Source organism: Cyanistes caeruleus, chromosome 30, assembly GCF_971803275.1.
Source record: "Cyanistes caeruleus chromosome 30, bCyaCae1.hap1.1, whole genome shotgun sequence".
Lineage (NCBI taxonomy): Eukaryota > Metazoa > Chordata > Aves > Passeriformes > Paridae > Cyanistes > Cyanistes caeruleus.
Window position 1 is genome coordinate 3,761,447 of NC_141730.1, and position 26,401 is coordinate 3,787,847.

Consider the following 26,401-nt stretch of genomic DNA (forward strand, 5'->3'; position numbering starts at 1 on the left):
CAAGCAGAGTTTTTCCTTTCCTTAATGTTTCTCTAGGCATCCCTTCTCTTTTTTTTTTTGTTTTTTTTTGTTTTTTTCCCCTCCTTCCCTCATCTGCTGCAGAGGATTTAACAGACTCCTGGAAATGGCTGTGGAATTGGGATTAGGAGGGGAAAGGCATTGAGGAAAGGCACACCTCATCCTTGGAAGGATGTTTTTCGGGAGTGCATGATAGGATTTGTTTACCAAAGGCCACAGGGTTGGGCTCCTGCTTTCACCTGTAGCTTTGCTAACCTATACTAAACACGGTTCCTCTTGTCCAAGTTGTCCATCTGGGAAGGTTTTGTGTCCTCTCAGAAGAGGCAGGAAAAGGTGTGTTAGCTCAGGTGTTTTCCTGCCAGGGAAGGTGGTTCACTGGAAACAGGATTTAATTTTTCCCTGGGTTTCTATCAGTAATTAATGAGAGACTTCCTGAGAGCACCAGAGCAGTCAGCTGGAATGCTGCACCCCGAATCCAGGAACGGGCCCTGAGGACACCTGTGCCCACGTGCAGGTGATTTGTCACCTGTGCACACCTGCAGCAGCCTTTTGCCCTTTGCTTCCCACCTTGCAGATTTAAGCAATCCTGGGCAGTTTTGTCTTCAAACCAAACCCTGCCCCCCAAAGTGCCTTTGCTGGCTGCACTGAGCTGTGCTGAAATGTTTGAGGGGATCAGGAAGGCACAGAGGTGAGGCTTGGGAAGCCTTCCAAGGGTTTGTTCCCAGGAGCAAAGAACATTTCAGAGAAGCATGGAGTGGTTTGGGTTGTGAGGGACCTTAGAGCTCATCTTGTTCATGGCAGGGACACCTTCCTCTATCCCAGGCTGTTCCAAGCCCCATCCAGCCCAGCCTTGGACACTTGCAGGGATCCAGGGGCAGCCCCAGCTGCTCTGGGCAGCCTCTGCCAGAGGCTTCCCCACCCTCTCAGGGAAGAATTCCTTCCCAAAATCCCATCCAGCCCTGCCCTGTGTCAGTGGAAAGCCATTCCCCCTTGTTCTGTCCCTTCAGGCCTTGTCCCAGGTCCCTCTCGGCTCTCTTGGAGCCCCTTTGGGCACTGGGGACGCTCCGAGGTCTCCTTGGAGCCTTCTCATCCCCCAGGATGGACAATCCCAGTCCTCCCATCCTTTCCTCGTGGCAGAGTGACAGTGGGCAAGTGAAATGTAAATGTCTGGTGATTCCCCAGTAGCTTTTGTAGTTGAAGGATCTTTGTTTTTCATACCTGAGCTTGTGGGTTTAGAGAAGCTGCCCCAAAGGTGAGGTCAGTGAATGTTTGCACACACCTTGTAGTGATAAATGCTCCATTTTTGTATTTATCCTGTTTATTCACCTGCCTATCCTTGTTCCTTCCAACACTTCCATCTCATTTCACTTCCCACCATGTGCTTCCTTGCACCTGATCCATCTTTCTGTATAGGAAACCTGGCTTTTAAGCTCTGTTCTGGAAAACCCACCTTAGGAACCCAGTTAAATTATGTATCCTGGATAAAAGAACCAAGTTCTGGTCTGTGGGACTGAAGGGAGCTGTGCCCTGTGAGCCACAGGGGTGCCAAGAGCCTCTTTAGAGGTCGGTGCCACTAGCCAGGTGTTGCCTGCTCCTGGGCTGCCCGCGTTGGCTGGCCGTGGTCATCTGTGCAGGAATGAGGTGTGAGCTGCTTGGAAGCTTTCCCTGCTGTGACAGGGGAAGGGCTCTTGATGTCACTGAGAAGTTGCAAGGTGAGACCCAGCTAATTCAGGTCTCTCAGAACTCTGGGGTGTCTGGGGTTGGGAGGAGCCTTAGAGCTCTCACACCTCCAAGAAGAGCAGGTGCCCAAGCTGTAGCTGCAGACCTGGTGGGTGTGATGGTCTCATGCACCCTCGGATGGACAGTGCTGAGGTCACCTGCAGTGAGGTGACCCCGTTTTGGGAGCAGAGGAGCGATTCCTTTGGCTTCCTGCAGTGCTGTGGGCTGGGTGGGGAAGGTGAGCCCAGCTCCTCGCTGGCCGCAGGTTCCACAGAGCCGCTGTGACTTCGAGGCAGGTGCAGGTGTAGCCTCTCCTCCTTGCCCGTCTCCACGCTCCCTGTGCACGCCCAGCATGTGAGGCTTGACTCCTAATCCTGACGGCCCCGGTGCATCTCTGTGTGTCCTGTGAGCGCTGACGTGGGGACGCGTCTGAGCCTCCCACCCCGGTGACTTCACCTTCCTCCTTTTCTCCTCCTCGGCCTCTCGCAGGGAGAACCACAGCGAGATCGAGCGCAGGAGGAGGAACAAGATGACGGCCTACATCACGGAGCTGTCGGACATGGTGCCCACGTGCAGCGCCCTGGCCCGCAAGCCGGACAAGCTGACCATCCTGCGCATGGCCGTGTCCCACATGAAGTCCCTGCGTGGTACTGGCAACACCTCCACAGATGGCACCTACAAACCCTCCTTTCTCACCGACCAGGTCTCTGTCCATACAAAAGGTCCCTCTTTCTCTTTTTATTGAGCCCCGTTAAGGTCCTGGAGAGCCACAGTGAGGTGTCCCTGAAACCTGATCTTGGCCTGGTGCTGCTTTGTGGGAATTACAGCAATCAGAGGGGAAAATTAAACGATGGGTGCGAGGAAAAAGTCCAAACCCAGGGTGTGTTTTGGCTGTGCAGCTGAGAGGTGTCTGTGTGTCTGCAGGAACTCAAACACCTGATCCTGGAGGCAGCTGATGGCTTCCTGTTCATCGTGTCCTGCGAGACGGGGCGCGTGGTGTACGTGTCGGACTCGGTGACGCCGGTGCTGAACCAGCCGCAGTCCGAGTGGTTCGGCAGCACCTTGTACGAGCAGGTGCACCCCGACGACGTGGGCAAGCTGCGGGAGCAGCTCTCCACCTCCGAGAACGCCCTGACAGGTACAGCAGCACGGGCAGGGGCGCGGGGGGCTGGCGGGTGGGAGAGCCTGCGGAGGACTTGGATTAAACCCTTCCCTTTGTAGAGGGAACCAAGCCCTGGTGCCTTTCTACCAAGGATGCTGCAGCCCCCCCTGAGAATGCATCTAAAGGTATCACCGGTGACACTCGTGTCCTGCCAGTTCCCACTGCGTTACCTGGTGCCACACCTGTCTTGCTGGAAGGACTCCCAGTGCAGCAGCATCTCCTTTCTCTTTTTTTAGGTCGCATCCTGGATTTGAAGACGGGGACGGTGAAGAAGGAAGGGCAGCAGTCCATGAGGATGTGCATGGGCTCCCGGAGATCTTTCATCTGCCGAATGAGGTGGGAAGCAATTCCCTGGGGAAATCTCTGGGCCTAACACCAAACTTGCTCCCTAACCCTGGCCCTTCCATGCTTTTATTTCAGCTATTTTTGGGCTCATTTTGATCTAGACATGATAGAACATGGCTGAGCATTCCCTACAGTCAAGTTCTCGAGACGTTTGTTTGCCCTGTTGTTGTAGAAGATCCAGTTTAAAGTAGCAATTAGTTTTAGCCCCAAGTGTCACTTCCCTTGAGTTCTTCAGAACAAGGGGTTTGTGTGATGGAAGTTCCTCTTATTCAAGATACCCAAATTATTTTCACGTTAATCAAAAAAGACCAAATCCTTTCTAACCCTGGTGCAGGTGTGGCAACAGCTCTGTGGATCCAGTCTCTGTCAATCGTCTCAGCTTCATGAGGAATCGCTGCAGGTAAACGATACATAAATAGCTTATATACATACAGCATAAAAATAATACAGCTGATCCCCTTCCCTCACCTTCCCCCACTGCAGCACAACCTGTTTCTCTCTCCCAAGGAATGGTTTAGGTGCAGCCAAGGATGGAGAGCCTCACTACGTCGTCGTGCACTGCACGGGCTACATCAAAGCCTGGCCCCCAGCAGGTAATGATTCACCTGTGGTCAGGTGGGCTGGCTTTAACAGCACGTGGTCTAAAGTTGCCACTCCAGGAGCTGAAGGTGCCAGGAAGTGCTTTGCAAACCTATCTCTGACTTTCATTTCAAGATTGACCCAGTTTTTGCAGGCCAAGCAGCAGATCTCTGTTTGTAGAGGATGAAAATAATACTGAAATGTCTGAAATTCAGAGACTTTCACTGGGGGAGGGGGGGCACCTTAATTTCCAAAATCCCTTCATGGGGAAGGGTATTGGGTTAAAAACCAGGGCACGGAGATGTCTTGAGTCTGTTCCTCTGAAATGAGCCATTTTTCCTGTACTAACCTTGCTGGAATTCTTGGCCCTCCCCTCCCAGGTGTTTCCCTGCCTGACGATGACCCCGACGCTGGCCAGGGCAGCAAGTTCTGTCTCGTGGCCATTGGCAGGCTCCAGGTGAGTGCCCTGCTCCCCTTTTCCAGCACTGCCTTGTCCTGGGAGTCCCCAAATTCAAACTCTTCTGTCTGAAAACATTCCCCAGTGGCCAGAAATCGCAGAGCAGGGCTGGCAGCTCAGGTGCAGGCAGGGCTGGTGACTGACTCTCCCTGTGCTCCTGGCAGGTGACCAGCTCCCCCAACTGCACAGACATGAACAACGTCTGCCAGCCCACAGAATTCATCTCCCGACACAACACCGAAGGAATTTTCACCTTCATCGACCACCGCTGCGTGGCCACCGTGGGTTACCAGCCCCAGGTGAGGACCTTTGGGAGCTTCTCAAGAAAAAAGTGCTCTTTGAACTTAAATTTCCTTCTACATCATGGCTCTGCTTGTCCAGCAGAGCTGATAAACCGTGCCCAGGGTTAACCCAGACATGTGTTTCTTCTCCACTGGTTGCTTTTCCATGTGTTTTTCCAAGTCCTTTGATCATGGGAAGGCTGGGTGTCTCTGGATTATGTCAAATGTCAATTAAAGCCATTTTTGCTTCAAATTGAGTTAAAGATCAAACATTAATCAACGGCTGTTGTGCTTTTCTTTTAAAAAACAGCACACCAGCTCTTGTGCTTGTGTTGTGTAACAGGAATTTGGGGGGAAGGAGCAGGAACTACCTGTCCAAATACAGATTAATTATTTAATCTGCCTGCCAGATGAACTGACTCAATCTCTCACAATTCCTTCAAAAATAGGAACTTTTGGGGAAAGACATTGTGGATTTCTGCCATCCAGAAGACCAGCAGCTTTTACGGGACAGTTTTCAACAGGTAAAAGCATTGTAGCTGCCCTTTGCATGCAGGGTGGAATTCAGGTTGGAGTTTATTCCGAGATTGGAATGTCGTGGTGCTTGCAAAGCAACGAAATTGACTGGAAAACCAAGAACAACAAAGCTTAGATAATTCTCCTATAGCAACAGTTGCAGATTTAGTGGTGTCATTAAATGCAAAACGGAACAGAAGCATCTGATTACTTAACTCCTGAATCCAGTCTTAACTCCAGCTCTGGCTGCTGGTCCAGTTGGCTTTTAGGGCCAGGGATGTGGCTCCCAAGTGCCTGCCTGAGTTGGCTGAAACCCTGGTTCATCTCTAGGGCCCAGCCCAGTGCTGCAGAACCCGCAGTGGAGGTGGTTCTCTTGCCCTGTTGTCGTTTCTGTTATTTCTGAGGGCCTTGGACTGGTGGCAGGGCAGGTAAGGCTGCCCCTGTGCTTTCATGACTCCAAAAACCAGCTGCTCATATCCATTGCTCCAAACCCTTGGAACGGGAAGCGACAGCATGTGTTTCATTTCTTGGAGGCTTTTTCATACATCTCACCAGTGCAAAGAGATAAGAGAAGTGAAGCCAAAAAGGGGATTTTAGATTCCCCTCCTGTATCCTTCAGGAATCAAGCTATCCCAAGGGAATAGCGCCATTTGGTTTGGGAAGACTGAGACGAGGTGGTCCAGGTTTGAGGCAAAGGGCCATCGCAGGGGTCTGGGGGAGGAACTCGTTGCTCTCCCCACCTTTGACCAGGTGCTACTGATGTCTTTCCGTTTTTTTTAGGTGGTGAAGTTAAAAGGCCAGGTTCTGTCAGTCATGTTCCGCTTCCGATCCAAAAACCGGGAATGGCTGTGGATGAGAACCAGCTCGTTCACCTTCCAGAACCCCTACTCGGATGAGATCGAGTACATCATCTGCACCAACACCAACGTCAAGTGAGTGCCTGCAGAAGGGCTCTCAGTGCAGAGCTCCCCAGAGCTGGGGAGCCTCATCCTCTCCCCCTCACCAGCCTCACATCAATTTACACAAACCTGGACAAGTCCCCAAGGCCCTACAGCTCCCGTTCTCTGCTGGGCTGTGCCAGGCACTGCAGGACTAAAAAGTGCAGGAATTGTAATGCCTTTGGCTGTCTTGTTGTGTAGCTTAAGCTGAGAAAATTCAGCTCCAGCAGTGCCTGAAATTGCTGAAGTCTGCCTCAGGAGGCTCTTGGATTCCTGTGGCATCCCAAGGGGTCTCATCTTTGGGAATGGTCAGAGCTGCTCTCTGCTTCCATGAGGAAGCTCCACACCCCTTGAAAGGACCTAGAAATTGTGCCTGTGTGTGATCTAGAGCTGCAGGCTCGGCAGGGGCAGCTCCAGCACGCAAACAGAAGGCTGGATTGCCTGGGAAAGGGAAATCCAGGCTTTTTTTGCCATGAGGCAAAGTAGCACTGCTTCCCTGCAGGGCTGAAATGTGCTGCAGGCCTGATTTCCTGCCCCAGGCAGGAAATCTCACTCTTTGAACTTCTTTGTTCCACATGCAGCCATTCCCACATCCAGAATCCTAAACCCCTGTGGAAGTTCAGAGCAGAGCAGCAGTGTCTCTGTGGTTGTGTTTGAGGTGTGCTGGGACTGAATGTGGAGGAGAGAGGCACAACCCCCACATCTGGAGCATCCTGTTCCATGACACCAGCTTTCCTTTTGGGTGGAAACTCACCCAAAAACCCCTTCACTCAAATGGAGTTTGCATCAGCCAGCCACAGCCCGCTACCTACAGGACCCAGCTTTTGCTACCACTTGGGACTTCTAAAATCTCTTTTTTCTGTGTATGCTTTGAAGGAACTCGAGCCAGGAGTCCCGTCCTGCCCTGGCAAACTCCATGCCAAGGCCTCAGCTGGGGCAGAGCGTCAGCCTTCCCCTGGACATGGGCACAGCCCCACTGCCCTCAAGGTCAGGAGGAGCTCAGCTCCTTTTCCCATTTCTGCCTTCCCCTCACACACCCTTCATTCCCAAATTCCCCTCTCTGCAGCCAGGAACTGCAGGCTGACAAATCCCTGGTGTAACCACCCAGCCCTGTTCCCTTGGGAGTTTTCTTCAGCAGCCTGTGTGTGTTCCCCTGTTACAGACGCTCTCTGTTTTAGGCAGCAGCAGCCACCGCAGGCAGAGCTGGAAGTGGGCCCAGGAAGGGAGAGCTTGGCTGGGTACGAGCACTCACAGGTGAGTCCAGAGGGATTTGGGCACTCCCTGTTTGTTGTTCTGCACTGTTGTAAGTCACCGTTTTGCTGGAGGTTTAGAGGTGGTGGCACCAGGTTGAGGTGGGGTTTGAGGGGAAGGTTCTGCTCGATTCCACTGTTTATCATGTGGAATCACGGAATCCTGGAATAGTTTGCGTTGGAAGGAACCTTAAAGCCCATCCACTTCCACCTCCTGCCATAGCAGGGACACTTCCACCACACCAGGCTGCTCCAAGTCCTGTCCAGCCTGGCCTTGGGCACTTCCAGGGATGTGACTGGGCATCCCGAACGGCCCCGCTGTCCCAGGAAAGCGCATCAGAGCGCCGGGAGCAGCCGGGCCCGCAGCGGCTCCGCGCGCTGCCCTGCTCTGTGCCGAGGTGTGAGCAGCCGTGTCCCGCCCCAGGTGCCCGTCCAGCCTGTGAGCGCTGCCGGCCCCGAGCACAGCAAGCCCCTGGAGAAGGCCGAGAGCCTGTTCAGCCAGGAGCGGGACCCTCGCTTCGGGGACATCTTCCCCGGCATCAGCGCAGGTGGGTCAGCAGCATACGTCTGCTCCTCCCTCCCTGCCTGCCCTGCGGAGCAGTTCTCCCTGCTCCCTGTCTGCACTGGCTGCTCTGACCCCAGAGAACTCCGTGCGAGTTGAGTAGAAAATGGAGAGGAAATCAAATTAAACGGGATTTAATGAAATCATCTGGAGTCTGTGTCTGGAGAAGGAACAAAGGAGTCTTCCTTCACACAGACACGTCTCTTCCGAGTGGTTCTCTGTTCCTGAGATGTCCCAGCCCAAAAATGACTCGTGCTCTCTCTGCAGACCAGAGCAAAGCCATCCCTGCCAGCACCATGCCGGCCAACCCGCCCCTCTTTGCCCAGGGAAACACCTTCACTGCTGCACGGCCTGCTGAGAACTTCAGGTGAGGCTTCACCTGGCCAGCTTCTCCTGCCCCCATTCCCTCTGTTTCCTCCGCTGTGCCTTGGACATGCCCAGGATCTGGGTGTACACAACCCCAGAGGTTCCTCTCACCTGTTTCCCAGTATAGAATCATGGAATCATTCAGGTTGGAAAGGCCCTCTAAGACCATCAAGTCTGACTGTTAACCTGTGTTTACCACTGACCCCAGTCCCCAGGTGCCACATCCACACATTCCTGGGATGCTCCAGGGGTGGCCACCCTTCCCAGATGGGCAGAGTTATCCCAATTGTTGGGCTCATTTCCCTCCACCAACAACTTGAGCAGAAGGGTCTGGTGCCTCTTCCTCCTGTGAGTGCTGTTCCGTGGGCTCAGACAGCTCTTCTGTTCCAGGAGCAGCAGCATGGTCCCTCCAGTGAACATCATCCAGCAGCAGCCCTCACCTGCCGGCCGGATCTTACCGCAGATTCCCCGCCACTCCACCCCAGCTCAGGTCAGCGGGACCACCTGGGCTCCAGGGACACGGCCAGTGTTCACACCCCAGGTAGCACAGCCCGAACCCTCAGGTGCAGGCCCCCGGGTCCCCGCTGCCTTCCAGACCCTGCTCTCCGTGGGGAACCGTCCCGCTTCCACTCTGCAGCGCTGCGTGTCCTGTGCTTCCTCCTTCGGGGCTGAGCCGGCAGCTCCTCCCTGAGCTGAGGGTCGGGGTGAATCCGTGCCTCCTCTTCCTCTCCCGTGTTTTTCCTCTCTTACAGCAAGTGGCATCCCAGGCCGTGAAGACCCGACCGCCTTCCTTCAGCATGGGCACATTCCAGGGCACGCCGTCCTCCTTCAGCTCCATGGCAGGGCCGGGATCGACGGCCTCTCCCACCACGGTGCCGTACCCAGCCTTGGCCAGCCGCGGCACAGGCTTCAGTGAGTGGGGACTGGGGGGAAAAAAACCCTGGGAGGAAAGCTGGGAGCATCCAGCTGTGGAGGGATGTGCTCTCCATCATTTTTTGTGGGTTTTGGGAGTGCCTAAATGTGGGGAGCAGAGTTGAATCTGTACTTTGATTGACAATGATCACCTTCAGTCATCCTCCAACCACTGAGCTGGACTCGGTGGTCCTTGTGGATCCCTCCCAGCTCAGGATAATCTGGGCTCATCCCAGCAGATGAATTTTGAACCATTTTAAGGCTAACTGGCAGGAAACAAACCCCTCTGGGAGTCCCTTTGTTCTATCCCATGGCAAACACCTGAATTCTCAACCTGTGGCCAGAATTCCTGGAGGGTGACCCTGTCCTGCCACCAGCAGCGGCCCCACACAGAGCACTGCCCTTCCCAGTCCCGTGAGAGCACTGGAGGAATGAGATTCCCAGAGGAGGGGTGCTTCACTGCCTGTGTTCTCTGCCCAGCAGCCACAGAGGCAGCGCAGACCCCGGCCCCGTTCCAGCCCCGCGCCGCCGACGCCGTGGGAATGTGGCCGCAGTGGCAAGGACAGCACCACGGCCCAGGATCCGGGGAGCAGCACGTGCAGCAGCCCCAGCCCAGCCAGCCTGAGGTCTTCCCAGTAAGATGGAGCTTTTTAACCTCCCAGGCCCGTGGGATCCACTGATCTTGAATCACCCAGAGCTTGTCCCTGTGGTCAAAATCAACTGGGGAGGTCCCAAATCCTGGAAAATCTGATGGAGCTGGAAGTGGAGAGGGCAGGACTGGCTTTGTGTCTTGGTCTGTTGCAGAATCAGAGTGAAATTCCAGTTGGATTAACCCTTCTAATTCTAATTAATAATGAAAAAAAGCTACAGTCCATTGAAGTTAAAATTAGTTCCTGAGAATTTATAATAATCTCCTCCCAGCAGTTGGTGATTATAGCTTAAATTTGCTGCTGTCCTTAAATTTGCCTTGGACATGGACCCTGTGTTCCCTCGGGAAAGGGACCAGTTTGGCCCACAATATCTATTCCAGCAAACCCGTGACTAAATTGCCAACATGATCACGGAACCATGGAATTGAGGCTGGAAAAGCCTCTGAGATGGAGTCCAAACACTCCCTGAATTTCCAGTCTAACCCTCCCTGGCACACCTTGAGGCTGTTGCATATGTGATACTCCAGTCTGGATCCTAACTCTCTCCTTGTATCCTCACAGGACATGCTGACCATGTTGGGGGACCAAGGGCCCAACTACAGCAATGAAGAATTCCCAGAGTTGAATATATTCCCTTCTTTTTCTGAATAAAACAAGCCTTAGGGGAAACAGCTCTCCACAATATCCACGTGTAAAGGAAAACAGCCGAGTCTTTTTCTCAAGGAACTGTCTAAACCCTTCCCACCTTCTGGAAGTGGAGCTCCGATGGCCGTGGAGGAGGAGGTGGTTTGGACACCTCCTCCATGTGGGATTGTTCTGGAAGCTTCAGGACTTGAGTGCCACCAGGCCGGAGGCCCCGTGTTCCCAGAGCCGCTCCCAGGTGGAATTTTTTGGAGGGATTCCTGTCTGGATCACAGACAGCCCTTCCAAACTTTTAAGGTGGCTTTGACTGTTTTTATTTCATTTTCTGCCGTGACTTTTTCTATAAAACACAAACTATTGGAATTTTGAAATGCTGGAAGAAACTCTTCCAAGTGTTATCCCTGTAAACACAATCCTGGAGGATGCTTGAGTAAGAATCCGTGTCCTAAGCCAGCGTTTTCCTCCTTTTTGGAGGAGATTTGGCTGTTTTTGGAGGGTTGTTACGGTGTCTCCAGTCCAGGGTGCTCCATGTGGAGATTCCAGTGTTTGTTTGGAATCTTCTCTCTCCTGTGAACTGTGCAATGAAATTGGTGTGATCCACGACCCCCCGTTACCCCGGGATAATTAACAAGCCATAAAAAACATTACCCATGTAGCTTTCTTCTGGATGAATCCGTTTTCCAGCTGGTGGTTTCTGTGCTGCCACAAACCGAAGTTTCAACAGGTTTTTTGGGATAAAACCTGGTCCACGCTGTCCATGAACTTTTATCACAGGTAGATGAGTTCCTCGTGAGTCCTCGTGGAGCTGGATGTGGGAGAATCCCTGGATTTCATCAGGGAATTGCTGAGGAACTGTATTTTCACTACATTTGCTCACTCACCGTCTCCTTAAAGAAGAATTCCTGCCATGGGATGATCCTGTTGCCAAATCACAAACTGTAAGAGGAGAGCTGGAAAAGTAGGGAACAGAATGAATTTTTTTATATATATATATATATATATCTATATATATAAAATTTTTAATTTTTAAACATTGACATGGAATCTTCTGGCTTTTTCCATGGGAAAAAAAACCAACTTGTGGCCAACCCTGCTCTCCTCAGGGGCTGGAAGAACTGTTTGATTCCCTCTTGCTTCAATTCCAACGGGAAAATTAATTGCAGAGTTGGACTTGGAAAGAAACTTGGCACAACAGCAGCTGGGGAAGGATCCCAAGTTTTCCTGGAAGCCTGTTTTTGTTTTGAGTGGAATGTGGGTGTTTCCCCCCCTTTTCCCTGCATGCTGGGGGGCTCTGGGACCCCCAGGCTGGCTGTGTGGTTCTCTCTGCTGTTGGGGGCAAGAAGGGGGAGACTCCTCCCTTTCCAAGAGCTGCTTCCAGGGCTGTCATTCCTGAGTAATACCCATGTAGGAAGCTTTGAAACCTTTGTGTCACCAACCCAGAGAGATCCCTCTTGTAAGTGCAGCAGGAAGCTTTATTTTTCTCTCTCCTTTTCCCTCTGGAAAATTAAGACTTGAAGGTTTTGTTTTAGTTTGTTTTGGGGTGGTTTTTTGTTTGTTTGTTTTTATTTTATTCCAAATTTCTCTGCGGGTAAGTGGGAGCATCCCATTCGGAGACATCCTGTGATCCATCATGTCCTGGGCCTTTCCTCTTCAGCTCTTGAAGGAGGAGGAGAATTCCCATTTCCCTGTGCCCGTGCAGGTCCCATGGCTGTAACCCCCCACATTTCCCAGATCCTGGGAGAAGGAAACCAGCCAAACGTGTTGGGAAGGAGGATGAGGAGGATGAGGAGGGGCTGACAGGGCTCCCAGGGGGACAGGCGGGGTGCTTTGGGAGCTCCAGCATTGGTCCTGGGGGGAATTTTATCCCAAACTGCCTGGGGGGCAGGAGCTGAAGCCCTCGGGGGTGTCCCAGCCCCAGGTCCCTCGGCTCCAGTGGATTCCGGGCTGCAGTTTTTCCAACAAGAGGTTTTCCCTTTTTAGAACCTTGGTCTCATTTCTGCCTCTTTCTGTCCCCATCTTGGAGGAATGTCCCCAAATCCCCCTCCCTGTTTTGTCCCCCAGATCCCGTTATTTATTCCCCCCCCGGGTCCCCTCGGTTCCCGGTCACTCAGTGCCACGTCAGGGCCTCGTGCTGCCGCCGCTGGTTCTGCCCTGGAGCCCCGGGTGACTCAGCCCCCGTCCCCGCAGGGCTCGGCTCACACGGGGGGTGACCCCTCTCCTGGGGACCCCCCCGGGAAGGGCTGACAGGGACGCACCCCCATCTTGGTGCTGCTCCATCCCCCCCGCCCCTCTCCCGTCCCGGGATGATCCATCCTTGCTCCCGTGGATGGAGGGTGATGATGATGATGATGATGATGATGAGTTGATGTCCCCGGTGTGACATGTCTGGGACGGGCCACCGGGACCTTCTGCCTTGTCCTGGCAGGAGCCGCGTGACGAGGTGACAGTCACTGCAGGGGGACCGGGACACTGGGGACAGAGCTGTCCTCCGTCCCTGCTGTCACACCATGTCCCCGAGCTGCCCGTCCCGCCGCTCCTCAAGGGAGCGGGTGCTCAGCCCCATCCGATTCGGCCACGGGCAGGACTTGGGGACACTGGCTGTTCCCCAGGATGGGGTGCCGGGACAGGAGCGTGTCCCCGGGGCAGGATGCTGGGGTGGGGGGACATCCCGGGGACAGGAGAACGTCCCGGGGACAGGAGGATGTCCCGGGGACAGGAGAACGTCCCGGGGACAGGAGAACGTCCCGGGGACAGGAGGATGTCCCGGGGACAGGAGGATGTCCCGGGGACAGGAGAACGTCCCGGGGACAGGAGGATGTCCCGGGGACAGGAGGATGTCCCGGGGACAGGAGAACGTTCCGGGGACAGGAGAACGTTCCGGGGACAGGAGGACGTCCCGGGGACAGGAGAACGTCCCGGGGACAGGAGAACGTCCCGGGGACAGGAGAACGTCCCGGGGACAGGAGGATGTCCCGGGCAGGACCCGCCGCCGGGGCTGACTCAGCTCCTCCCGCAGCACCACGTGAAGCCGGGGGCAGCCCCCGCGTCCCCCCTCCCCGTCCCCTCCTTCCCTCCAGCCCATCCAAGCCCGACGCCTGCCAAAATTTTCCGGCTGCCTCCGAACTTCCTCAATCCAGCAGGATAAAAGCGCGGCGGCCGCGGCTCCCGCAGGCCCCGTCCCGGCGCTCCCACCGACGGCTCCGTGCGGGGTAAGCGGCGGGGAGGGGTCCCAGGACACCCAGGGAGGCGGCGGGTGGCTTCTTCCCCAGGGAAATCGATCCCAGGGGGAACGGGAGGGAATCGGGACCCTCGGAGGCACAAAAAGGGAAACTGAGGCACCTTACGTCCAGCGGGCCCGGGGCCCCCCGGCTCGGGGACGTGTCCCAAGTTCCTGTTCCCCAAGGGGGGCTGGGGGCCGCCGGGTGAAGCCAGGGAGGGGCAGGATCGCTGGGACGTCCCCCCGGCTGCACCCTCTGCACCCCAAGATCCCCCCCGGCTTCGGGCTGCGGTAACGGGAACCAGCTGTCCCGGCTCATGTGATGCCGGCGCCCGGCCAGCGCTGCCCGCGGGGGTGTCCTGGCCCCCAGTCCGGGGAGGGACGGGTCCCAGGTCCACAGGAGGGTGGGCACAGCATGCTGCCTCCACCCGGCCCCCCGGCTCAGGCTCTCCCCAGTGTTCAGCCGCTCCCCAGGATGTGGTGGCCCTTGCTGCTGGTCCCTGCGGCGCTGGCCCAGCTGCGCCCGGAGCGGGAACTCGATGCGCAGTGGGAGCTCTGGAAAAAAACCCACCGCAAGCAGTACAATGGCAAGGTACGGGGGGTGATGCTTGGGACCCCCAGTGACGTCCCCAGGGTGGGACAAGGATGTCCCGAGGGCGGGGGGCACAGGCAGGACCCCTGGCCCATCTTGCCCCACGGTGCAGGAGGACGAGCTGACGCGGAGGCTGATTTGGGAGAAGAACCTCAAATACATCAACACCCACAACCTGGAGTACGCCCTGGGCGTCCACACCTTCGAGCTGGCCATGAACCACCTGGGTGACATGGTGGGTGTCCCTGGGAGGGGACAGAGTGGGGCTGAGCACCCGTGGGTGCTGCCACCCGCCCGCTCACCCGCCGGGGCTCCTTCCCCAGAGCAGCGAGGAGGTGCTGAGGACAATGACCGGGCTGAAGGTGCCCCGTGGTCACCAACGTCACAACGAGACGCTCTTTGTCCCCGACTGGACCGAGAGAGCTCCGGCTGCCATGGACTGGCGCAAGAAAGGCTACGTGACCCCTGTCAAGAACCAGGTAAGACGGGTGTGCCTGGAGCAGGGGGTCACCCCGGTGTCACCCTGGTGTCACCTGTTGTCTCCCCACAGGGCCAGTGTGGCTCATGCTGGGCTTTCAGCTCGGTGGGTGCCCTGGAGGGGCAGCTGAAGAGGAAAACAGGGAAGCTGCTGTCCCTCAGCCCCCAAAACCTGGTGGATTGTGTGGCTAACAACGACGGCTGCGGGGGCGGGTACATGACCAACGCCTTCGAGTACGTGCGGCAGAACCGCGGCATCGACTCCGAGGACTCCTATCCCTACATTGGCCAGGTGTGAGGGGGAACAGCCCCAAATCCCCCTCCATCCCTCCCGGCCCCATCTCACCTCGACCTTCCCGGCCCCACGCAGGACGAGAGCTGCATGTACAGCCCCACTGGGAAGGCAGCCAAGTGCCGCGGCTACCGTGAGATTCCCGAAGGGAATGAGAAGGCTCTGAAGAGGGCGGTGGCCCGGATTGGTCCCATCTCCGTGGGCATCGACGCCAGCCTGCCCTCCTTCCAGTTCTACAGCCGGGGTGAGGGGCTGGGGGGAGATCAGGGGCCGTGGGGCTGCTCGGGGGCCTGAGGCGTGCCCGGTGACACCGGCTGTGTCCCCAAGGTGTGTACTACGACGAGAGCTGCAATGCCGAGAACATCAACCACGCCGTGCTGGCCGTGGGCTACGGGGCACAGAAGGGCACCAAGCACTGGATCATCAAGAACAGGTACTGTGGGATTGGGATCACTTGGGAATTGCAGGTGGCTGGGGCACTTCCAGAGGCTCAGGCTCTGCTTTTCCACCCTCCAGCTGGGGCGAGGAATGGGGCAACAAGGGTTACGTCCTCCTAGCCCGCAACATGAACAACGCCTGTGGCGTGGCCAACCTGGCCAGCTTCCCCAAGATGTGAGGAGCACACCCAGCCCTTCCCTGCCCACTGCCCTGCCTTCAGCTTGGCCTCTTCCCTCCCAGTCTCAAAGATGACGGTGCTCCCAGGGGGAATTCTTTGTCTCCGTGAGAAATTTCCCTCAAAAAGGAAATTTCCCTCAAAAACGAAGGGGAGAGACACCCCTCTTCCACCTGCAGGGAGTAGGGGACAAACCCCCCTCAACTCTGTTTTCCACACTTTGCCATGCTGGCTTCTGCCTTCCCATGGACTGTGCTTGGCTAGATCCAAGGCCAATCCACCCAGACATGCTTCAGGAAACAGGTTCCACAGCAGCCTCTGCCTCAGGAACACTGGGGTGGAGGTGGGACATTCCCAGTGGAGAACATAGACCCCTCTCCCTCCACCCTGTATCCCAGAGGAGGCTGCTGAGAATGATGTGACTTCATTTTTCAACTAAAATCGGGAATAAGGCTTGGACCGGTTTGCTTTGTGCTGGGAAACAGCCACAGGGATGGGAGAAGTTCTTCCTTTTCCCAAAGGGGCAAGGAGCCCCATGTGAGGCAGAACAGGGAGAGAAGAACTGCTGAGGAGTTTTGGGATGGATGGATGGATGGATGGATGGATGGATGGATGGATGGATGGATCCACAGGATGCCCCCAGCCTCATCAGAGTCCCCCAAACACTCCCCAGGGACCAGCATCTCTTCCCAGGGGCCATCAGCCATGGCTGGGGGGGCACCCTGGGGGCTGTAGGGATTTGGGGACCTCCTGGGATCATGGCCATGGGGGGGACACAAGTGACAGTGACACTGTGGGCCCACAAGAATCCAGGGAAGAGGTGCACAGAGACCCCTGGGGGGGCCGTGCGTGCCCTGTGTGGGTGAGCATGGTGACCACAGCACACCCCAAAACCAAACACAGGTATCACAGCAGGCCTGACACACCCCAACAGTGCAAACACCCCAACATCCACCCACACCCCGGCACACCCCGGAATGGGGCCCCGTGGGGGACACCGAGGCCTGGGGGGGCCCTGAAACAATGGAGACAGTGAGGCATAAGGAAGTCCCATGAACCGAAAAACCAGGGACACTCAGAGGTGACACCGCAGCATTTTTATTGTTCCCTCATGCTGTGGGGGATTCACTCCTCATCTCCAGGGGGCGGGGGGGGCACGGCGGCCCCCAGGGTCACCTGGCTCAGGTAGGTGTTGTCGAAGCAGCGGCGCCGCTCGGGCTCCTCCCACGAGCAGCAGCCCTGGGGGTCCCGCCAGGCATCCCGGGGGGTGGCACAGAGCGTGGCGATGCCCTGGGACAGCTGTGGGCAGTGGGGACGGGGGTCAGGGTGGCTGGGGGGGTCCCGCAGCGCCCCGAGCCCTTTGGTCACTCACCTGCTCCCGGGCACAGGGCCCGCGTTCCTGGGGGGGCAGCGGGCAGCACGCGGCCGTCACGGCCCCCAGCAGCTCCGGTACCGGCCGCCTGCGGACGGGACACGGCTGTGAGCGCGGGGCCACCGCCGAGGGGCTCAAGGGGGGAAGCGCTCTGCTCCGTCTCCTCCCCGAAAGGGGTTCCTGAGCAGTGGGGAGCCCCAGGTGGCCGGGATGGGGACGAGGAGTGCCGCAGAGCTGCGGTGTCCCCCCGGGGCTGCGCTGGGGTCACGCACCTGTGAGTGAAGAGCCGCGTGGGGCCGCAGAGCGAGCGCAGCAGGGCCGGGCCGGGCCGGGCCAGGCTCACGTTGTGCAGCTCCCGGTCGTATTCGGGGTGCGGGGCGGCGGCGGCGAAGCAGCGGCCCCGGTCCCGGGCACCCCTCCGCTGGCAGCACCGGTGCTGCCCCGTCTTCACCGATGCCTCTTCCCGGCAGAACCGATTCAGCCCCTTCAGCCACTGGGCAGGAGAAACTGGGGTCAGGGTCGCCCGGACACTGGCTCCGCCCAAGCCCTGAACACCTGGGTCATCCCTGGGACACTTCCGTCCCCTCCCCGGACGCCGGGGTCCCTCCCTAGCGCGTTTGTCACCTTCCCGGATACCTGGGAGCCTTCCCGGCCTCTGAGTGTCAGGGTCACGCTCCGGGCACATGGCTCATTGCCGGGACACGTGGGGCCCCTCCCCGGATACCGGAGCGCCAGCCCAAACACCTCGGCCCTTGCCCAAACACCTTTTCCCGGATACCTGCCCCTCCCCAGTCCGTTGACACCCGAGACCCTCCCAAACGGCCGGGGTCCCTCAGCACCGCGACCTTCCCTCGCAGCCTGGTCCCCGCGGCCCGTGTCCCCACTCACGGCGCTGTGGGCGCAGCTCAGGCTCTCGTTGCGGCAGCAGCGCCCGTACTCGTGCTCCAGCCGGACGCGCAGCCGGACGCGGGGCCCGGAGCGGCCGCCGGGGCCGGGGGCTCCGGGGCGCAGCGCCCGCAGCCCGCAGATGTTGCCCAGGTTGGCGGCCGTGGGCTCGCCGGGGGGAAAGGGGGGCTCGGTGACCAGGTCCCAGGCGGCGCTGGGGTCCCAGGCGGCGCTGGGGTCCCAGGCGGGGGCCGGGGTCTCCTGGGAGAAGCAGCGGCGCCGCGCGGCCCCGTGCCGGTGGCAGCAGTGGAACTGCCGCGTCTTCACCCCGAACTCATCCGTGCAGAACCCGTCCAGCACGTCCGTCCACTGCGGGGCAGCGGGGGCAGAGCCCCCTCGGTGTCACCCCGCGTCCTTCCGGACACAGCGTCCCCCCCGTGCCCCCTCCCGGTATTGTCTCCCCTCCGCGCTGTCCCCGCGTTATCCCTGCCCCAGATTTCTCGCGTCTTCTCCGTGTCCCTCAGGGTGTCTCCCTGCCCCACATCCCGCCTGTCCCCGCCTGTCCCCGCCTGTCCCCGCGGTGTCCCCGCGCTGTCCCCGCGCTGTCCCCGCGGTGTCCCCGCCTGTCCCCGCGCTGTCCCCGCCTGTCCCCGCGCTGTCCCCGCGCTGTCCCCGCCTGTCCCCGCCTGTCCCCGGCTCACAGCGCGGCGGGCGCAGGGCAGCGGGCTGTGCTGCCGGCAGCAGTCGTTCAGCCGGGGCCGCAGCGCGGCCAGCGCGGCCGCCTGCCGGCGCAGGTGGGCGAAGGCGTTCGGGGGCAGCAGCAGCGGCGGCGGCAGCGTCGGGGGGTCGCGGCAGTGCCGGGTGACGGCGTCGGCCACGGGCCAGGCGGGGGGGAACCCGTCCAGGGCGCTGCCCCAGAGCGGGGGGCTGCGCGGAGCGCCCATGGCCCCCCCCACCAGGATGTCGGGGGGCACCTCGAGGTCCTGCTCCTGCTGCAGCACTGCAAAAGGGAGGGAGGGGGTGGGCACACGGCGGGGGTGTCCTCCCTGCACTTGTCCCCGCGTGTCCCCCCTCTCCCCACTGGGTCCCTGTGTCCGTGTCCCACGCCGTGCTGTCGCACTCCAGTGCCCAACCCTCGCTGTCCCCATGTCACTCCCACCATCCAAGCCCCGCTTCTGCATCACCGTGTCCCTCCGCCCCCTGCCCTGACCCCCCGTGTCCCCCCCATCCACGGCTCCATGAGCGTCCCCCTGTCTCCAGTCCTGCTGTCCCCCTTTGTCCCCCACCCCTGGGTGCCGCCGTCTCTCCCCTCACCTTGTTTGATGTTGGGGGGCCGCAGGTCCAGTCTCTCCTGTTCCACCTGCTGCAGCTGCCCCGAGGCCGCCGCTGTCACCCATGGGGGATACCGGGGGTCAGCAGGGTCACCCCCTCTGTCCCCCTACCCATGGAACAGCAAGCTGGGACCTTCCTAGACCTGTGGGCCTCGAGCTCCGTAACGGGGAGGGGCCCCAGGTGTTTGGGAAGGGGACGCAGGCACCCAGGAGGGGATGCAGGTGTTTGGAACAGGAACCTCCAGGCATTTGGGAGGGATCCAGGTGTGTGGGCAGCGGCCCCGACATCCGGGGAGGGGAGCCCTGACTTGCAGGTGGGGATCCAGGTGTCCTTGGAGGTGTCCCAAATACCTGGGCAGGAACCCAGGTGTCCCAGGTGGGACCTAGGAGTTCGGGACACGGATCCGAGCGTCCGGGAAAGGGTCCCAGGAGTGCGGGAAGGGGCCCCAAGTCTCTGTGGGAATCTCAGGTTTTTAGGAAGGGGATCCAAGTGTCTGGGGAAGGGACCCGGGAGTTCGGGAAGGGGCCCCAGGTGTTCGGGAGGGCCCAGCCGTGCAGAGGGGCCCTGGCTGGGGACGGCGGGGACTCACCGGCGGCGCTGAGGAGGAGGAGGAGGCCGAAGGCCGCCATGGCGTCGGGCTCTGTAGGGTCACCGCCGGCTCCGCCGCCTTATGAAGGGCCGGCTCGGGCGTGGGGCCACATCCCGCGGGGCTGAGTCACGGCCTGACGTCGCGGCGGAGCCGGGAGGGGGACCCCGGGGGGCTGCGCTGGCTCCTGCACCCCCAAACAGGACCCGGCTCGTAACCCCGACCCCCGCCAGGCTGCGGACACTGTCACGGCCCTGTCCCCACCCCGGTGGTCCTGTCCCCATCCCGGTGGTCCTGTCCCCACCCTGGTGGCCCCGAATCCCCCTCTGGGGGCCCCAGCCCCCCTCCCCTCCTTGCGTCACAGGAGGGGGAAGCGGTCAGACCGCATTTTTGTGGGTTTTGCCCCGTTTTGCGGCCCCCGCCCACTGAGTCACCCCCGGCGCTGGGGGGGCTGAAGGGCAGCGCAGAGAGGGACCCCCGGAGAGGGGAGGATCACCCAGCTCATGTCCCCAGGGCCACGGCCGTGGTCACCTAAGGACAGGGGGATCCCGGGCGGGGGGGGGTCCCGTCCTATCCCGGGAGAATCAAATCCCGCCCGGGGCTGAGCCCACACGCCCGGGCAGGTGTTGGGGGGAGGAAACAGCCCCGTGCCCCCCCCCGATTGCCCAAGGGCGGCCGCAAGGGTGACTCGGGCTTTGCGCAACCCCCCCACTTTCCCCTCGGCGTGGGCGGGGGGAAATCCCGGCGGGAAGGACCCAGAAATGCCGGGGGGAACTCGGGAATGGGAACGGAAATTTGGGAATGAGCCTGGGAATCCGGGAGCCCAAGCGCTGTGGGTATCCAGGTGTGGGGGGGTTCCCCCAGGGTCCTGCCCCACCCTCCCCGAGCACCCCCGGTCCCACAACAGCCAGCACGTTTCCCAGCAGTTTATTGAGTTGGGGGCGCTCCCCGGGGTGGGGGGCGCTCCCCGGGATGGGGGCTGCTCCCCGGGATGGGGGCTGCTCCCCGGGATGGGGGGCGCTCCCCGGGATGGGGGGCGCTCAGAAGCGCTGCTCGGCGTCGGGGACGCGGCCGTCCCTCAGCTCCCGCAGCCGCTGCAGCAGCCGCGGCAGCTCCAGCTCCCCGAGCTGCCGGTTCTCCCGGCTCCGGACGCTGACGGTGCCGCGCTCCCGCTCCCGCCGCCCCACCACTGCGGGGGCACGGCCGTCAGGGGGGCACGGGGACCCCCGGCCAGCACAGGCACCCCCAGCCCTGAGCAGCACCCACCGCCCTGGGGGTGCAGAGGGGGTCCCAGGGCAGGAACTCAGGAGGGTCCCGGGGGGGTTCAAAGAAGGTCCCAAAGGGGGTGGGGGTCCCTAAAACAGTCCTGGGGAGTTCCCGAGTGGATTTCAGCGGGGTCCCAAGGGAGGACAGTGCTCCTGGAGTCCCAAGGGGGGTCTCAGGAGGGGCTTCAGCAGACTCCTGGGGGGGGGTCTCACAGGGGTGCTGGGGGGTTCCCAGGGGGAGGGTCCCAGCTTTCCTCCCCAGCAGCACCCAGGATGGGGATGGGGATGGGGGTGTCCAGCCAGTCCCGGGGGGCTCCAGGGGGGGGTCCCGGGGGTCTGCAGGTCATGCCCCACCCTTACCCAACTGGAAGTTGTAGTGGGCGAGTTGGGCCCGGCGGATCTTCCGTGCCAGGGTGGTCCCAGGGTCCCCATCCAGGTCGGCCAGGAGCCCCCCCCTCCTCAGCACTGCCTGCACCTGTACCCCGGCAGCAGTGGGGAGCTGGGGGCACTGGGGGTACGGGGGTGGGGGGACATGGAGGGACGGTATGGGGGGCTTGGGGGTCCTGGAGCACAGGGGTAGGTCACATACTCACCTCCCGGGCATAGTCCTCAACCTCGGGGGTCTGTGGGATGACCATGGCCTGCAGTGGGGACAGCCAGAACGGCCTGGGGGACGCCAGGGGTCACTGGGGGACACTGGGGAGCGTGGGGAGAACAGGGGGGAACACACAAGGAGGGGGTGCCCTAAGGGTGTCCCCAGGATGGAGGTGCCCCAAGGATGGAGGTATCTTGGGGATCCAGAGAGTGTCCTGGGGAGTGAGTGTTCCCAAAACCGGGGAGAGCCTGTCCCAAGATGGGCACCCTGGGCCAGGGGTGACACTGGGGGTGAGGGGGCCCAGATAGCCGGGGCTGTTCCTGGGAGCTGGGAACGTCCCTGGGGATTGGGGACTGGGAGTTGTCTGTAGGACTGGGGGTGAAGTATGGGGTGTTTTTGGGGACCCCCTCACCATCGCCCGCCGCAGCTCTCGGCCAGCACGGCCACCATGCGCTCCACGGAGCCCAGCACGGCCCGGTGGATCAGCACCGGCCGCGCGGGGCCCCCGCTCGGGCTGGGGGGAAATGGGGGTCAGGGGGGCAGGGGGATCCCTTGCCCCAACCCTGACACCCCCCAAATCCCCAATTCTACCTTCCCTATCCAAATCCTGACACTCCTCAGCCCCATGTCTGCCCCTAAATCCTGAGACCCCAGCCCCATTTCTGTCCCTCCACCCCAATTCTGATCCCCCTCCTATCCCCCATTTCTACCCGCTCATTTCTGACATTCCTCAATCCCAATCCTGCTCCCCTATCCCCAACCCTGATCCCTCCACAACAATCTGGAACTCCAGCCCGATCCTGGCCCCCACAAATCCCCAGTCCTGCCCCCCTCCCAATACCTGGCATATTCCAGCTCGAATCTCTCGGGCATCTGGAAATCCAGCTGGATGGTGCCGCACTGATGGTGCCGCCCCAGAGCATCCCGGATCTGGATGTCAATCTGTTGGGAATAAATGGCAGGAGAGGTTCCAGAAAGGTCCTGGTTTGCCCCCTTCAAGGATCCTGCCTCCCCAAAATGCCTCACCTTGGGCCCATAAAAGGCTCCATCCCCCGGACTCAGCTCCCAGGGCTGTCCAAAATTCCGCAGGCTCTGCTCCAGCTGCTGCAGGGGCGGGTTGGGAGGGTCAGGGGGACACAGTGCATGGGGGACACCATACAGGGGGCTTCATCCCACCTGCTCAGCACGATCCCAGGTTTCGGGGTCCCCGAGGAATCCATCGGGACGGGTGGCCAGGGCCAGGCGGAAGGAAAAGCCCAGGACGGCGTAAACGGTCCGGATGAAATCCAGGGAGGAATCGATCTCGCTCTCCAGCTGGGAAAGGGGTGTCAGGGGGGCAGGTGATATGCTCTGGGGGGACAGGGAGGGGTCAGGGGGACAGACACCTGCTCCAGCGTGCAGAAAATGTGGGCATCATCCTGCTGGAAGCGCCGGACACGCGTCAGCCCTGTCAGGGTCCCGGGGGGCTCGTTACGGTGCAGGACCCCAAAATCTGCCAGGCGCAGGGGCAGCTCCCGCCAGGAGCGCGGCCGGTGGGCAAACATCAGGCTGGGGACAGACAGACAGACAGACAGACAGAGAGACAGGCAGTGCCCCCAGGAGCCCCTCAGGCTCCCCAGGGCCACCTGACTCACCAGTGGGCTGGGCAGTTCATGGGTTTGAGGGAGAGGGTCTCAGGCGTGGCCGGGACAGAGAAGATGTTGGGGCTGTAGTGCTGCCAGTGCCCTGAGAGCTCCCAGAGCTGGGGGCTGAACAGGTTGGGGGTCACCACCTCACTGAAGCCCCTCGCCCGGTACTCGCTCTGCGGGGAGAGGATGTCAGCTCAGCCCCACAGCATCGGCCATGGGGGCTGCAGGGACCGGGAGGGGCCAGAGCTGTGGCCACCGGGGCAGGAACTGTGGGGCAAGTGTTTGGAGAGATGGGGTGCAGGGCGGACAGAGCGGTCTGGGTGTGTGATGACAGGGACATAACGGGTCAGGGGAAGCCGCACCCGGATAAACTCCACGAGGGTGTTGTAGACGTGGGCGCCGCGGGGCAGGAAGAAGCAGCTGCCGGGGCTGAACTTGTGGAAGAAGAAGAGCTCCTGATCCTGCAGCAGGGAGGGCATTACTGGGGGGATCTCTGTGGCTGTGAGAGACCCCCAGCCCCGGGCAGGGCTCACCTTCCCGATCCGGCGGTGGTCCCGCTGAGCCGCCTCGTGCTGTGCCCGCTCCCACTGCTCCAGGTCCTGGGCACTGGGGAAGGCCACGGCAGCCACGCGCTGGAGGGACTGGCCCCCAGCCCCCCCCCACAGCGCAGCCGAGCTCTGTGGGCACAGGGGGACATCAGTGGGGCCGGCCACCGGGGACCCCATCCCACACCCACTGTATGGGGGGACATCAGTGGGGCCGGGCACCGGGGACCCCATCCCACACCCACCGTGAGCACACGCAGGGCTCCGATCAACCCCGTGTGCCGGAGCAGGGGCCCATGGCAGAGCTGGAGCAGGGGGCCGCACCTGGGGGATGAACGGATGGATGTGGGGACAGCTGCAGTGACCCATGGCCCCCCCATGTCCCCCAGGCTCACCGATAGACCGTGGCCGTAGGGGATGTCACCTCCTGGAGCTGCTGCAGCTGGAAGGTGTTGTGCTGAGGAGGGACAGCAATGAGCTGAAGGGGGGCTCGGTGATATTAGAGGGGTGACAGCTGTGCTGGGCCAAAGGACCAAGGTGGTGACAGCGGTACAAGGGGGGGTGACACCGATCCCGATCAGCATCACCGCGGTTGATGATCCCAACCAGGAGGGGCCCAATATCCCCAGGCTGGCCTCCCACACCCCACCCTAAGGTGGGATGGGGACGCTCTGGGGAGGGGGTCGCACCTTGAGCAGCTCAGCCAGCTGCTGGCAGGAGGCCTCGAGGCGCTCGAAGCGGTGCCGGGCACGGGCGAACGTGGCACAGGCCTCCTCCAGCGCCGGCAGCTCCGCGCTCTGCACCGTCCTAGGGACACGGGGACACGCTGGGGACACACCGGGGACACACCAGGGACACGCAGCACCACGTGTGCCCTGCCCTACCTGCTGCCCATGTGCATGTCGCAGAAAAAGCCGTCCTCGGTGGCCTGGGTGCTGCAAAGCGTCGCCCCGAAAAACTGCTCTGCCACCGCCCCCAGGACACAGGCGCTGGAGCGCCAGAAAGCCTGGGGGGACACGGGGGACACGGGCTGTGAGGGCAGCGGGGAGCGGGTCACGCACCCCAGGCCCCCGGGCTCACCTCCCGCCCCTCGGGTGTGGAGAAGTCCAGCAGCTCCAAGTCGCTGTCACATTCCAGCGGCCGGTCCAGGTCCTGGAGGGTCCCGTTCACGCGGGCCACCAGCGCCGCCTCCACCGGGCCAGCCCTGCAGGGACAGCCCACGGAGATGCTGTGGGGGCCCCACCAACCCTGGGGGGCTCTGCGGGGATCTCGGGGACACAGCAGGAACCCCACAGACCTTGTGGGAACAATAGGGACACTGTGGAGACCCCGAGAACCTCGCGGGGCCACCTTGAAGGGCACGGACACCTCGACCGGACAGTGCGGGGACCCTGGGGACACCCTGGGGACGCCCTGGGGACACCCTCGGGCCGTACCCGAGCTCCGCGGCCACCTGGAACGGGGTGGTTTGCAGGGCCCGGCCGGGCAGGCTGCGCCCGCCGGGCAGTGCGATGCGGATCGGGGTCCCCGGCGGGAGGCGGCCGCCCCCGGCCCCGCCGCCGGGCCCATCGCACTGCTCCGCCGCCGCCGCCCGCAGCCGCTGGAAGAGCCGGAGGCGCTCGGGGTCCGGGCCGGACACCTGCGGACGGGAATCACCGGGGGTCACCGGTCGCCCTTGGGGCCCCGCGGCCAGCGGGGCTCAGGGAGCGGGGCAGGGGCGGCGCGGGGCCCCCCGGAGGTGGCGGGCGGGGGTCCCGGGGGTCCCGAGCGCACCCGGTGTCGCCGCGGGGCTCCCGCCAGCAGCAGCCGCGAACCGGCGCGCGCGGACATGGCTGGGGCTCCGCCTCTTCCGCCACCGCCGCCGGAACCGGGGACAGGGGCGGACCCAGCCTCGCTCAACCACGTCCTCCCCCCGCGAAAGCTGCGTTGGACTCGCCCGGGGGTGCGGGAGCGCCGCAGACAGGACGGAACCAAGGAGGGGGCGGGAGGAGCCGCAGGGAGTGGGGGGCTCGGCCCGTGGTCCCCTCAGGGGTGTCGGGAGCGCACGCGAGAGAAAGAACGGACCGGCCAAGGGCTGGTTTGGTACTTTTTATGCAGATCCTGAAGCCCACACCGGTATCAAACAGGTACGATGGAGGCAACTAAAAACCAACAAAAAAATAATTAAAATAAATCAAGTAAAATCCCACCTTCATATAAAGGCCTCGGGGGCGGCCCTGGGTGTGGCGGGGACCCCTCAGAGCCCCCGCGCGTGGTGAACGATCCCAGAGGGAATTAAAAAGTGATTGCTATATACACACGTAGAAAGTCAACAGTGATCTCGGGGGAAAAACAAAACAAGACAAAAACCCAAAAGATCCCCAAATTAACCCAAAGCCAAGCGAGAGTCTTCCCAAGCAGGGGGACAGGCTTGGGCCGCCTTGCTGCCAGAGTCCCGCGGAGCTGCCAGGCGGGTCTGGGTGGGCTCCTCGACCCTTCTTTGCCTTCTTTTGGTGCTTTTGGCAGACAGGAGGAACAGGGGGGTCTCCCCTCCCTGCAGCAGCAATTTGGGGATCGGCTGGAAACCAACACCCCAAGACCACTCAGTGCTCCTCTCGAAGCTCTC

The 26,401-nt window shown here is 60.7% G+C and overlaps 4 protein-coding genes across 33 annotated transcripts in view; 2 read left to right on the forward strand and 2 right to left on the reverse strand.

Moving 5' to 3' along the window:
• ARNT (aryl hydrocarbon receptor nuclear translocator) overlaps positions 1–11,925 on the forward strand; it is a 21,268-nt gene extending 9,343 nt beyond the window's left edge. For 4 of the 26 annotated variants that reach the window (XM_086866052.1, XM_086866056.1, XM_086866047.1 and 1 more), the window contains 17 exons: positions 2,227–2,440; positions 2,662–2,875; positions 3,136–3,235; positions 3,579–3,644; positions 3,752–3,837; positions 4,204–4,280; positions 4,445–4,579; positions 5,011–5,085; positions 5,858–6,009; positions 6,892–7,002; positions 7,194–7,269; positions 7,690–7,813; positions 8,095–8,194; positions 8,584–8,683; positions 8,946–9,105; positions 9,586–9,740; positions 10,317–11,434. In XM_086866052.1, coding sequence (XP_086722178.1) covers positions 2,227–2,440; positions 2,662–2,875; positions 3,136–3,235; positions 3,579–3,644; positions 3,752–3,837; positions 4,204–4,280; positions 4,445–4,579; positions 5,011–5,085; positions 5,858–6,009; positions 6,892–7,002; positions 7,194–7,269; positions 7,690–7,813; positions 8,095–8,194; positions 8,584–8,683; positions 8,946–9,105; positions 9,586–9,740; positions 10,317–10,406 — 2,035 coding nt within the window. In that variant the 3' untranslated portion in view covers positions 10,407–11,434. Of the gene's footprint in view, positions 1–2,226; positions 2,441–2,661; positions 2,876–2,958; positions 3,025–3,135; positions 3,236–3,578; positions 3,645–3,751; positions 3,838–4,203; positions 4,281–4,444; positions 4,580–5,010; positions 5,086–5,857; positions 6,010–6,891; positions 7,003–7,193; positions 7,270–7,689; positions 7,814–8,094; positions 8,195–8,583; positions 8,735–8,945; positions 9,106–9,585; positions 9,741–10,316 lie in introns of all 26 variants that reach the window. The other 22 variants (XM_086866042.1, XM_086866051.1, XM_086866040.1 and 19 more) reach the window with 8 other exon arrangements.
• A 1,522-nt stretch (positions 11,926–13,447) lies between these two features.
• CTSK (cathepsin K) lies at positions 13,448–16,047 on the forward strand. Of its 4 annotated transcripts, none has more exons than XM_086866062.1 (8): positions 13,448–13,606; positions 14,060–14,206; positions 14,319–14,441; positions 14,530–14,685; positions 14,757–14,975; positions 15,054–15,219; positions 15,303–15,408; positions 15,492–16,047. In XM_086866062.1, the coding sequence occupies exons 2-8, from the start codon at positions 14,090–14,092 to the stop codon at positions 15,589–15,591; spliced, it is 987 nt and encodes a 328-aa protein (XP_086722188.1). In that variant the 5' UTR covers positions 13,448–13,606; positions 14,060–14,089; the 3' UTR covers positions 15,592–16,047. The 4 variants fall into 4 exon arrangements, with proteins under 4 accessions (XP_086722188.1, XP_086722186.1, XP_086722187.1 ...); XM_086866060.1 differs by having other exon boundaries at positions 13,467–13,606; positions 14,071–14,206; XM_086866061.1 differs by having other exon boundaries at positions 13,497–13,606; positions 14,078–14,206.
• Positions 16,048–16,670: 623 nt separating this feature from the next.
• ECM1 (extracellular matrix protein 1) lies at positions 16,671–19,863 on the reverse strand. The gene is made up of 7 exons (XM_086865992.1): positions 19,767–19,863; positions 19,160–19,231; positions 18,547–18,845; positions 17,849–18,214; positions 17,233–17,453; positions 16,961–17,048; positions 16,671–16,887 (listed from the first exon to the last, which is right to left on the reverse strand). Exons 1-7 carry the CDS (start codon positions 19,804–19,806, stop codon positions 16,714–16,716), a joined length of 1,260 nt encoding a protein of 419 aa, XP_086722118.1. The 5' UTR covers positions 19,807–19,863; the 3' UTR covers positions 16,671–16,713.
• An 811-nt stretch (positions 19,864–20,674) lies between these two features.
• TARS2 (threonyl-tRNA synthetase 2, mitochondrial) lies at positions 20,675–25,632 on the reverse strand. 2 transcript variants are annotated; one of them, XM_086866103.1, is made up of 18 exons: positions 25,570–25,632; positions 25,233–25,435; positions 24,877–25,000; positions 24,681–24,802; positions 24,486–24,603; positions 24,192–24,253; positions 24,042–24,120; positions 23,785–23,928; positions 23,614–23,712; positions 23,258–23,424; positions 23,009–23,171; positions 22,800–22,937; positions 22,650–22,724; positions 22,465–22,565; positions 22,036–22,137; positions 21,622–21,694; positions 21,389–21,503; positions 20,675–20,952 (listed from the first exon to the last, which is right to left on the reverse strand). In XM_086866103.1, exons 1-18 carry the CDS (start codon positions 25,624–25,626, stop codon positions 20,804–20,806), a joined length of 2,091 nt encoding a protein of 696 aa, XP_086722229.1. In that variant the 5' UTR covers positions 25,627–25,632; the 3' UTR covers positions 20,675–20,803. The 2 variants fall into 2 exon arrangements, with proteins under 2 accessions (XP_086722229.1, XP_086722228.1); XM_086866102.1 differs by having other exon boundaries at positions 22,650–22,727.
• Between the last annotated feature and the right edge of the window lie 769 nt (positions 25,633–26,401).